Raw genomic sequence first — 12,300 nt, 5'->3', positions numbered from 1 at the left:
TTTTTAAACAGAAGGGCAGCACAGAAAAGTGGTAAATAAACAAATAAGTAGATACTAGCAATGCAAAGCACCTTTGGCAAGATGGGAAAGGGCTAACCGGTTCACCATGCCAGTCCTGATTGCTGTATCTGAGGCTGCTTTTCATTTAAAACCAAATGAACTATTGGGGTAAAGAATCCAAAATTAAGTGTCATATGCAACTGGGTGCTATGGGCACAATCCTATGCATGTTTAGATAGAAAAAAAGTCCTACAACATCCTGACCATTGGCCATGCTGGGCACCTATAGGGTACAAAGTTCCAGTCAATGAGCTCTTTGATCTCCAAGGTATGGCAGGCCCTATAGCTATACGCCGACGATGATGACGATGATGCACCACAGTTCAGTGCAAGAGAATGTTGTATATCAATTATGCAATTTGAACCACTCTTGTTTATTTTGCAACGTTTATTCTGATTCTCCTAGCTATACCAAAGGAAAAGCAGTGATGCAGAACATTGAAGCTCTGCTGCCCCTGGAGAATCCTTGAAGAACATAATAAAATCCCAGTTGGATCAGAACAAAGATCTATCTATTCCAACATCCTGCTTCCTACAGCGGCCAACAAGAAGCCTATGGGAAGCCTGCAAACAAGACATGAGGTCAGCAGCCCTCTCCTACTGTGGCTCCCCAGTGAAGGCTGGTGGCTTCAATTTCGATGGGGCTGTGAACCTATTCAAGGTTTCAGTCAGAACCAGACAGAACTTGAAAGAAGCTATCCAAGGTGCTGAACCCTATCCCCCAAGTTATGGATGTAGTCAACCCAGGCAGTATTTTTTTTTATCTAAGTGGAGACCACAGAATGTTCAGTATCTTATCTCATCTTTCTTATTTATTTCTAAAAAGCATATGTGTAATCTCTGGTCTTCTGTAGGAAGTTTTTATGCCATGCAAGGATACAGAAGCAGTTTTCCATGTAACAAAACAGGGGCCGCTGGTTAAGAAACACAAATCTTGTTGAGCACAAGGAACTAGTTGCACATGTGCTCAGCAGTTCCTTTGTATCTTGTAATAAATGTTTAAACCTTTCCCTTTTTTAATAAAAAATTATGATCTGCTGCTATGTTAAAAACTCTGAACTTTTTATTTATTTGATGCTGGTGCTAACTGATTCACCAGTTGTGCTGTATATAAGGACTCAAAGTTGTTGGATGAAATTTGTTCTCTTATGTAGGTAACATAATAAATCCTTCTTTCTCCCCTGTCCTTTTTTTAACTTTGCAAATTAAATGTAAATGTAGTCCATTTATTACGGGGGGGGGGGAGGAATGAGCAAAATTTGTCACAGGCTTTTAAACTGAAAACATATGTCAAGCGCATTTAAATTCCATAGTTCAGCATTGCATATTTGTCTAAGAAATAATTGGCCGCAGACCGCTTAGATTTTCAGGACTTCTCTCTCACTTCTTAATAAAATCCCCTTCTCCAACTTGCTGTTACCTCATTACCTGTCTCCTTGCAGTCACATAATGGAAATGCTTTCGGTGTTTGCAATTGTGATGCATGACTCCTTCCACTTTTGTAGTCTAATGCGCTTTCTCCATCCCCACACATTGAATAAAACAGGGGTGTGTTTCAGCCTGAGAACTACACAGGACAGGCATTTCAGACTTTCAGAATGGAGAAAAACTACACAAAAGCCAGAAAACTACTAAACAATTGGTTCAGTTCAGAACACCCACGTGACTAATTCAGAAAGAAGACACAGCTAATGGAAACAAGGGTGCTGAACAGACTTCGAAAAGGGTGAATATATGCACAATCCAAGTCCTTTGGGAAAATGGCTACCTGGAAAATCATTAATATTAATATATTAATACAGCAGGTTTAGATATTATCATAGGGTGACCAACTGCCCAGTTTTGCCCAGACATGTCCGGACATGTCAGTTTTATCAGACCTCTGTTTCTTTTTTAAAATAGCATTTGTTTTTTGTTTTTAATGTGGTGGGTTTTTTCTTTTCTTTTCTTTGATCCTATCTGTTGTTCACTGCTCCAAAATCTTTGGATGTGTAGGGGTATAAAAATATTGTAAATAAATAAATAATAGTTTTAATATCTTCGTGTTTAAATTTTATATATATTTTTACTGTTGCATGTGTTGTTTTGGTTGTTATTGTAGTGCTGTTGCTGTTCTTACATCTGTAAACTGCCCCAAGGGCATCGGACAGTTGGGCTGTAGATGCATTTGTTCACTAACTAACTATAAGCCCTTCCTTGATGCATATCCTGCCTGTCATATTGGATTAGGGTTGATCCAAAAGCTTTTTCTCAGGCATTTTTCAATAGAAAGTGGGAGCTCCCTGTACATCTGTGTGTGAGAGAGAGAGAGAATGAGAAAGCTTTAACAAAACCACCCACCGCTCATCTCTTTCACTGTCACCAGCAGCTGTTCCATGCTTCAGGCAGCAATAGCGGCAGTGACCATGCTCCCAATTGCTGGCAGGTACCATTTTCCTCCCACGAGGCTCCACAGTAAAGGCAGGGAGCATTGCCCTCACTCCAATTGCTTTATGATGGTGCCACATGGTGGCATCCATTATGTCGAAGTCAGAGTGAGGGCCACATCCTTGCCCTCACTCTGAAGCCTTGCAGGGCATCAATGGCACAAACCAGGAGTGCCGTTGCCCCAGGTGGTAAGCTCAACTGATAAATACACGCCCCCTGTTTGTAGCCTCGCATCCTACCCCAATTGCCAAAGGCCACCCCCTCACTCTGCATCATACAACAGCATGGTGAAGTTGGGGGAGGAGCATTTCAAACCAGTCAGAACAACAGTGGGCATTTTACGAGTAAACAAATACTTTCATTGGAGGAGGGGAGACTTCAGTTAAATACCATACCAAATCTAACAATGTAAGTAAGAACTACACATATTTCACAACTTACCAGCATGATAAAAGAGTCCAGAGAAGGCAGTGAGAGGAGGAGGCACATGCTTGGTTCTCCCATTGAAATTAAAATAATTTCAAAAATGCTTGCTGATTACTCAGAACGTAAATCCCAGTGAGTTCAATGAGGCTTATTTCTAAACAAGTGTATATAGGATTATAACCTTAAGATGTAATCCTGTACCAGTTACCTGGGAGTAAGGCCCATTGAACTCAGTGGGATATAACTTCTGAGTATCTATGACTAGGATTGAACTGTTAGTTTCTTCACTTATATAGATTTTCAAAATTGCATTTTGTTCCCTTTTTTAAAAAAAGTACATTTTAAAAAATGTAATAAAGCCGGAGATTTAATACCGCGTCTAGATATGGATCCATTTTTAACTTGCACTCTCTCCTCTTAAAAGGCCTTGTGCATTTTTGGCAGGATAAAATACGTCTCCGTGTCAAAATAAACAGAACCCTGTCAGCCGAGATCAATCTGCTGGTATGGTTAAGATTAGTCATTACTGACTGAAATATGTTGCATTAAGAAACAAAACCTAGAATGAAATAAATTGAGTTTGAGGAGCCATATGAAGCATATAAACATGAAGCTCCCCTACTCATGCAAAAGGGCAACATGCATACAGAGAGCTGTGGGGCCTCTTGTTTGGGTGAGTTGCCCCTAAACGTTGCCCACAGTAGCAGTTGCTCCTCAATTGAGGGGCAACTGCTACTGTGAGCAACGTTTTCTACTCATAGAAGATGCCCTCATGATTTGAAACTCTGATCTTCCAGGCTGCTAAATCACATGCACAGGGCGCCTACATAGAGAGAAAAAGCTTCCTGTTGCAGAAGTTTTCCCTCAACAAATGAGAGGCAGAGAGGAAACCCACAATTTTGGGGGTGGAGCTATATGCTAAGACTGACAGTCGGTTTGTAACCATGTTGTCGCTTTGCACAAGCAATGCATGAAGAGGGATTGGATTTTGGTCTGATCCAGCTCAAAGTGTACATGTTCAATAGAATCGTCTGTCATGTATTCAAATCACTGCTTAGAAGAACTCTTTGAGAAGCCTTAACAAAGCCAATCTCCTATCTACACTTTACTCATCGTAAATGAACACATGTTGCACATACAGAATTGAGATTATTAATCTATAATTTCTGTTTATGCAAAAGACAAATCTAAACTATCCATGTATACAAAGGACGAAGATTCCAAGGGCCTTGCTAGACCCAGCCGGATAAGCCGGCCTGAAGGCGGGGCGGCGGCACGCTGACGTTAGCGTGCCCCGCCCCAGCTTCCACACGCATGACGCGCAGGGATGTCGGGATCCCTGCAGCGTCCGCCATTTTTTAAAAAGTTTAAAGGGGCCACGTGCGGCCCAAAGACTACGGACCAGGTAAGTCCATTTTTTAAAAAAAATGAAGCCCCCCCTCCCTGTCCCTGGCCTTGCCCTGGCAGCGCCACTTGCCTGCTCGCTTGGGCGGCGGTGCCAGGTGCTTGTCCGGGCGATGCCGCCCCCCATGCCAGGCCTTGCCCTGGCAGTACTGCTTGCCTGCTCCCTTGGGCGGCGCCGCCAGGTGCTTGTCCGGGCGATGCCGCCCCCCCCCCATGCCAGGCCTTGCCCTGGCAGCGCCGCTTGCCTGCTCGCTCGGGCAGCGGCGCCAGGCGCTCTCTCTCTCACCCGCCCTCCCCCCTTGCCATCCCCGATGCCTGCTCTCCCCCCCCTCCTGCCAGGTCCGGCCTTCCCCCTGCCCCTCTCTTCCCCCCCCCCGGGCCGATGGGCACAGCGCTCGTATGAGCGCTGTGCCAAGTCCGTGGCTTGGCACAGACCACGGAAGCCACGGAAGTCTCTAGACGTTCTGCAGCCCCGGCCTCAGGCCGGAGCTACGGAAAAGGCGCACCATAAGCGACTTCGCTTATGGCGCGTTAGAGGAGGCTTCAGTGCAGCCTGGGGCCGGATTCCCCTGTGCGTCATGTGGACGCACAGCAGGGAAACCGGCTCTCAAGGCGCGCTAAGGCCTCGTCTAGCAAGGCCCCAAGTGAACATTTTCCACTAATAATTTGCTCCAGGCTCCCGTGTCAGCTGGAAATTTAAAAAAATAGCAAGTTCTCCTTTATAAACATTCTTTTTCATAAGACAGATTTTGTTAATTTTGTTTTATTAGTGTTTCCAAATGGAAAACTTAATATTTTTTAAAAAAGAAAATATAATAGCAGACCAAAATAGTTTCCTCCAAGTTTTATAAACAAGGAACTGTAAAGTTTGTTCTAAGTAGCTAACAGATTCCATCAACCTGTTTTTCATGTACATGTGATTGTTCCAATTTAATGTGTTGTAGCCATCTGTATAATTATGGATATGTTACTAGAACTCCTAAATAGATAATTGTGGATGCTACAGGGGACAGCTAGCCTTCTCACCATACCATGCCAAACTATAATTCCAAGGAAATCCTGGGAAGAGGGAATGGCTGTTTTAAGTGTGTAGTATGGATATGTCCAGTGGGAATCCTAAAACAAATTAGTTGCTCTTAAAGAACATATTGAATTCAATAACTATAGTGCATGAATGGGGTGTGGGTCTATTTGTGTGTGAAAATGGAGGCCCCATATTGGGCTCTGGACACACCCACATTAGATAGTGGTCCTGCCCCCAATATCCTAGGCAAAAGCAAATAGGGCTGAAAACTGTTCCCCAACCCTGCTATAAAATAAACAGGATGAACTCATTTGCCATTGTTCTCTCTGCTATGTTGATTTCATCTTGCTATGGTGAATTCCATGTAAAGATGAGTTGTATGACCAGTTTTACTCCTGTTGGAGAACCATGAGTTTATGAATCTGTTTTATGTTGTTAGCAAACACTTGACCCCCAGACCCAAGATGTACCAAACCTGTCATTGAACCCTATACATTTGCATACAATCATTCTTTAAATAAGGTGAGAAAATCTCTTCACAGTGAAAGAGAGAAAAGCTGTTAGAATATATACTTAGTAGTATCTTAATTTCCATGTTCTCTATACCAGTGATCTTCAACTGGTCCAAACCCAAGACTCACCTCAGACTCCCAACCTGCAATATGGGACCCACTTTCACAATTTTCTCCATGCCTAACATGGCAGCAACAGCTTTGCCGCTTTGGGGTCATAACACAACGTTTGAAGACTACTGCTCTATACTATAGTAGGGGTGCAAATCCAGACCTCCAGTGTTCCCTAGAAGACCACGCCTTTTCCCCAACCACCTATCAATTGGTGGTTTCCCGGCTTTTGTTTAATTTTTCCCCTTTCTAAAATGTCAAAATGTCTCTTCTATGGCCCAGTTACTGGCAGTAAGAGCTTGAAGGTAAAATAGGTTGGTGTCTTTTGATTTTAGCCTTGGGCCCCACCCACCACTAGAATATAGCCCCTGAGAGCTACTCTGAAATGAAATTTGGCCCTCAGGCTGAAAGAGATTCTGGACCCCTGAAATATATTGTAAGAAAGCCGGGCCCGATCCCCACCTGTCACGTGTGGAAGAGCAAGCTACACGAATTCCCAGTTTCAATTTATTTAATAAAACCCTGTTATAACAGACACAACACTTCCAAGTACAACATACACAGATCTGCCACCAAAAAAGCAAACAATCATCCAAAAGTTCATGATCACAATGTCCTGAAGCTCATGCACGGAACAAGAAAGCAGTCAAAATTCTAACTACATAAACCAACACTCCAGCGTCTTTTGTTGTTGCTGTTGTTTAAGATATTTATATTTTCCTGAAAGAGACCACGAGACAGCTGATGGAATATTGTGTATATTGGGAAGTCGAAGGGAATGTTTACGACAATGGCAGATGATTCAGATTACCCAAATTAACAACATGTGACTTCTTGATTCGGCAAATTCAATCAAGAGAAGCTTGCGAAATGGCTATTGTCCATAACAACAATGTGGAACCTGAAATTTCTTGGAAGAGTTACAAGATTATAGTGTCTTTATAGCTCACCTTTAAAATGCTTTTATTGTGAATAGCTTTAATATAGGAAGTCATTATTGTTATTGTTATTGTTATTGTTATTGTTATTATTGAAAATAGTATATTTCACCCAAGTGATGAACTGCTGCTCAATGTAAGCAAATTGTTAGGCCTAACTCAATGATTGTTACACTGTGCCATGAAAGAACTATTCATTTGCCATTAAAAAAATAAAAATAAATGTGATGCACTTTCTGCAATTATCGCCATTTGATCTCACTATTCACATTCTTTCTCTTTATCTGTACACCCATACTATCTATATTTCCATACTTCTGTGTTTCTACATCTCTATCTCTCTATCCCTGCAATGACGATAACAGGTGATGCATTTGATGAAGTGGCCTCTGTAATAAATGCAGGGTGCCACAAGAGTCTTTGTTGTTTTAGCTCTAGCCTTGCCTTCCTTCCAAACATGAAATAAGTCCAGGTCAGGGACTCATACAGAAATATAAGGGGTGGACTATCAAAAGTTCAGGAAATGCTGATCTAGCTCACAGCTTTGATCCTACCATTCCCATGCGTGGTAAACTCTGCATTGCCACACAATAATATGTTCTGTGGAGTTTAAAATGAAGGACAGATTCTATCCAAACTGAGGAACAATCAGGCATAAGGATAAAATGGAACTGCTTCATGTATGCCATCCTGAGGACAAGATACAAAGCTAATAAATAAACACTTCTAAGTCAGATAAATTGGTTCAGAGAAGGGCAACAAAGATGATGAGGGGACTAGAAACTAAGCCCTAGGAGAAAAGATTGAAGGAACGTGGTATGCTAAGTCTTGAGAAGATAAGACTGAAGGGAGATATGACAGCACTTTTGGAGTACCAAAAGGGCTGTCACACAGAAGATAATTGCAACCTGTTCTCCATCACACAAACTGTAGAACACAAAATAATGGGCTTAAGTTGCAGGAAGGCAGATTTTGGTTGAACATCAGAAAAAAAATCTAAAGGTCAGAACAGTCTGATAATGGAAACAAGTGCCTAGGGAGATGGTAGGTTCTCCATTGCTGGAAGTATTCAAGCAGAGACTTGGGCCACAGCTAGACCTAAGGTTTATCCTGGGACCATCCAGGGTTCGCCCCTGCCTGAGCACTGGATCCCCTGTGTGTCACCTAGATGAACAGGTTTGACCCCTGGACGATCCAGGGATAAACCTTAGGTCTAGCTATGGCCTTGGACAGCCATCTGTCAGTGATATTTTAAACTAGATTCCTGGACTTGGTGGCCTAAATGGCTCCTTCCAACTCTGATTTGATGATTCTATGAAACAGAAATATCCCACAGAGATCAAAATGAAATTTCTCTCATCATACCTCATTGACTTGCTTTTTATCCAAGTGAAAAACTTGACCAGAACTTGTTGATGCAATTTCTTCATAGACTTTATAACCAATATGTGATCTATCATCACAGTCTCCTGTTAGAACAAATACCACCTATACGGTTTAAAAAAGAGAGAGAGATTTAAATAGCCCTCACATGCAATAAAATAAAATAAAATGGAAAAAGCAAAGCGTCAGAAAGCAATTAGGTGAAGGAAATTTACATTATGTCATTAAAGGAATAAGCTATATTTAACATTTTCAGTCTCAAGTAATTTGCGTAATAAGTGTCAGAAGAACAGTATCATATTGGCAAGTAGGATGATAGGCTGCATTATTTCATAACATTCATTAGGGCCTTGTGTAATTACAAGTTTTCATTAGTCATAATATGTTTGGTTTTTAAGCAAAAAAGCTGCTGGAATTGCCAAACGAAGATCCCAATCAAATCGAGGTTTAAAAAAATGGAAACGATTACCCCCAGCTTTCAAGATGCTTTATTTTCTTTCCCGCCTATCCAGCTGCAGGCTCCAGGTCATATTTCCTGTACAGACCTGCCAATGGGACTTCCAGCTCTAATCAATAACAGCAGGAACTTCTGGACATATGCTGAAGGATGCCAGGCAAGGGGTTTAGCCCTTTGGTGCAGCAAGGACCGGACATTATCAGTGGAAAATATTAGTAATTCCACATGTGGGCTGCAATGAACTATTGCAGTGTGAAATGCTCTTGTTTGGAGTTCCAGGCAGTCAGCCATGCTGGATTCCTCTGTGATAGTCCATTCCCTTCCCTCTCCCACCCAGTCGTCTGCTTCCACGCATCCCCTAACAACAGGCAGTAGTGAGCATGTCCCCTGAGCATGCTCACTACTCACTGGGCTATTTTGCAGGGGGTGGTTCACTAGTCTGTTTGTGCTTCTGCAAACCCTCAGGACTCTTGCGCATGGGCAGTGGCATTATCATAGGACCAGCCATGCTTGAACATCAGAAATAGAGGAAATTGTAGCTGGGGTTGGACAAACCCTGATTTGTGGCTTGGAGAACAGTCCTATAAGGTTCTCTCAGCAGAGCTTCCAGCACAAGAGGTTCCAATCTTTTCTAGGGATGGCAAAGGAATCCATCTGTGGGGGAAGGGGGTGGAGGAGTCCATCTGGGGAGTCGTTCCAAGAACTTTGGCTCATTTCCCAGCGAGCTGTCCTGACTTGATCTGCATTGAGTCAGGCCAGCTCAGGGATTCTCCCAAGCTTTAAAAAAAAATTACATGAATAGAAATGGGCGCAAATTGCCGGGTGCAATTTGCTTATTTATGCAAAATTTGGTTGTAATTTGCGTGATTTGCTTGCTGACTTCTATTTACTTAAATTTTAAAAAACAACCAGCAAAAGCTCCCAAATTTAGGGGGTAAAAAAACCTTGACTTGGCCAGCAAATGCAAGCTGAGTCAGCTACTTGCCAGGAGTCCATCGGGCCACCAAAGGGCCAGATTTCATAGCGACAGACACCCATAAATTCTTTCCTATGTCCTGCTGGCAAGAGTCAATAGGCCCAAAGTGCAGAGAGAGGTGGGGCTTCCTGTATTTTTCTCTCTCTCCATGCCTAGGGGAAATACATTTCCCCTCCCATTGCTTGCATTGCTTGGAAATAACGAGATTTATCACACCAGTGTTATACTGTGCAATCACTGTGAATTGCATGCAAAGGACGCAGGAGTTTTCCGCCTTATAATCTGCTTGGATTGTGAAGTACTCCCATGCATGCATCCTGCCTTAATTGTGCAATAAAGCAAAAAGGTTCACCCCTACATTTTGAGCATATCATCCGAGCCGCCGCTGGGGCACAGGAGCAGGATTTTAAAGACATGCTTACATCTGCGCAAGCTTTAAAGATAAAGACACCAAAATTGGCACAGCAATATATATCAGGGAGAGCTTTAAGCATACCAAATTTAAATTGAATTGGGTCATCCGTTGATTTTTTATGATTTTTTACATTTCCTCCCTTAAACTCACTTCCTGGTATGCAAAGGCTCACTGTCGCCCGGTAGCAAAAACAACAACAACCGCGAAAGCTTAGCGCTACGGGGATAATCCGAGGGAAGCAGGTATGTGGGATGAAGCTTAACAAAGGGATTGCGAAACAGTAGCATCACTATCCCACATCCTCTCCTCAATGAACCAGGAACCAAATGATGTTGGGGGCATGGCCCTGCCACTTCTGATGTCAGGGGGCATGGCTAAATGCCTGCCATCAAGCGGTAGGACCAGCCCCCCTGACATCATACAGCCTATGGAGAGCTCGGTGGGGGTGTCATCTTGTCCCCTTCCCCCACTGAATTATGGCTGCACACCTCTGATCTAAGAATTTGGAGAGGCGATTCCAGTCAATCTTATCCTCCCGGGGGCATCATTGAACTTGCATAACTGTATAATTCAGGCTGGAATCCTATATACACTTACACTTGATGAGTTTCACATGCATAGGATTGCACAGTTAGCACCCTATTTTAGCCATATTGTGATACATTGCATAAAAATCATTGGGTGGAAATGCAAAATTCAGAGGCTCGAAATAGCCAGGATTAGAAGATGTTTCCTTACCTGTGACTGCTTCTGCTGAATCAGCTGCAAGACTTCATGCGTCAGCTTGTAGTCTTTGGATCGTGCATCAGTAAACACATAGATGAATGAGCCAGGAAGAGAAATCTCTAGAGCAATTTTGATTGCTCCAATGCTCATCTCTGGACAGTCACCACCTCCCTGTTCATAATTGGCAAATGAGAAAACAAACAAACATTTCTCATTCTGCTTCCTGCATTTGATTTAAGCATGAACAATTGAATTGTTTGGTGAAGGTTCCTCCTTACATAGACAACCATCTGAGGAGACTCAAATTCTTCAGCGAAAATCTAGTTTCATAGTAGCAGGGTGAAGCAATGGCCGTAGATAGCCATAGCAGATAACTAAGGGCTACTAGTCCTCATGGTAATATTCTACCTCCAGGATCAGAGGCAGTATGCCTATGTATACCAATTCCTGCTTGTGGGTCTCCCATTGGCAGCTGGTTGGCCAGACTGTGAACAGAATTCTGGACTAGACTGGCCCTTGGTCTAATCCAGCATGGCCCTTCTTATGTTCTTACCCAAATCCAGACTTGGAGTGTACATGTGTTCTCTAACCCAGGGAGTTCCCAAGGTCAATTGCTGGTTGGAGGCTTGTGATGCAGTTGGGGTGAGGGGAAAGCCTTGTAGTAGAACCAGAAGAGCCCTAGCTATTGATGAGGCAAGAGCAGAAGGGTGGCTTCTTCTATACCATGCTTGGCCAATCCTTAAATTAAATTTTCTCAGGATCCAAGCCACAATTTCTGTGTGCAAATTTGAATATATTTTCTGTATTTTTAAAAGTCCTGGTTAAAATTAAATTCATCATTAATCCCTATTATCTGTATTGGATGTGTACAAATCATGACATTTGTTACAGTCTTCAGCTGAGGTCCTGCTTAATTTATTTATTTGTTTATTTGTTTTTGCATTTGTATCCTAGCTTTTTTCCAACAAGGAATCCAAGGTGGTATACATAATCCTCCTCCTCTCCATTTTATCCTCAAAACAACAACCCTGTGAGGTGGGTTGCGCTGAGAGTCTGTGAGTGGCCCAAAGTCACCCAGTGGGTTTCCATGGCTGAGTGGGGACTAGAACCTGGATCTCCCAAGTCCCAGTCCAACACTTTATCCACTACGCCACACTGGCTCTCTGGAAGTCAGATGGGTGGCTTACCAGGGACAGGCTCTGGTGATAGTCCAACAGTGGATGTCCTCTAAATGTGGTTTTCAGGGACTTTACTGCATTATGTTTAAGGTCCCAGGTCAAAATCATTCTCTTCTCCTAAGCCTTGGGCTGGATATAATACAGAAGTACTTTTCATTGCTCACTACTGTGTCCTGTTTTCTGGTTGGTGTTGGTTATTGGCTTTAAATAGTATTGTAAGGTGCCTTGATGATCAATTGGTGAAAAGGCAGGGAAACAAATTG

General features: G+C 42.8%; 1 protein-coding gene across 1 annotated transcript in view; it reads right to left on the bottom strand.

Annotated features, from left to right (window-relative positions):
* Positions 1 to 12,300, bottom strand: part of HMCN1 (hemicentin 1) — a 291,005-nt gene that overhangs the window by 234,338 nt on the left and 44,367 nt on the right. The window contains exons 3-4 of the mRNA XM_063134738.1: positions 10,872 to 11,030; positions 8,268 to 8,390 (exon numbers count right to left, since the gene is read on the bottom strand). Coding sequence (XP_062990808.1) covers positions 8,268 to 8,390; positions 10,872 to 11,030 — 282 coding nt within the window. The remainder of the gene's footprint in view (positions 1 to 8,267; positions 8,391 to 10,871; positions 11,031 to 12,300) is intronic.

Source organism: Elgaria multicarinata, chromosome 1 (genome assembly GCF_023053635.1).
Source record: "Elgaria multicarinata webbii isolate HBS135686 ecotype San Diego chromosome 1, rElgMul1.1.pri, whole genome shotgun sequence".
Lineage (NCBI taxonomy): Eukaryota > Metazoa > Chordata > Lepidosauria > Squamata > Anguidae > Elgaria > Elgaria multicarinata.
The sequence above is the reverse complement of the archived record's forward strand: the minus strand, read 5'-3'. Positions and strand labels throughout refer to the sequence as shown.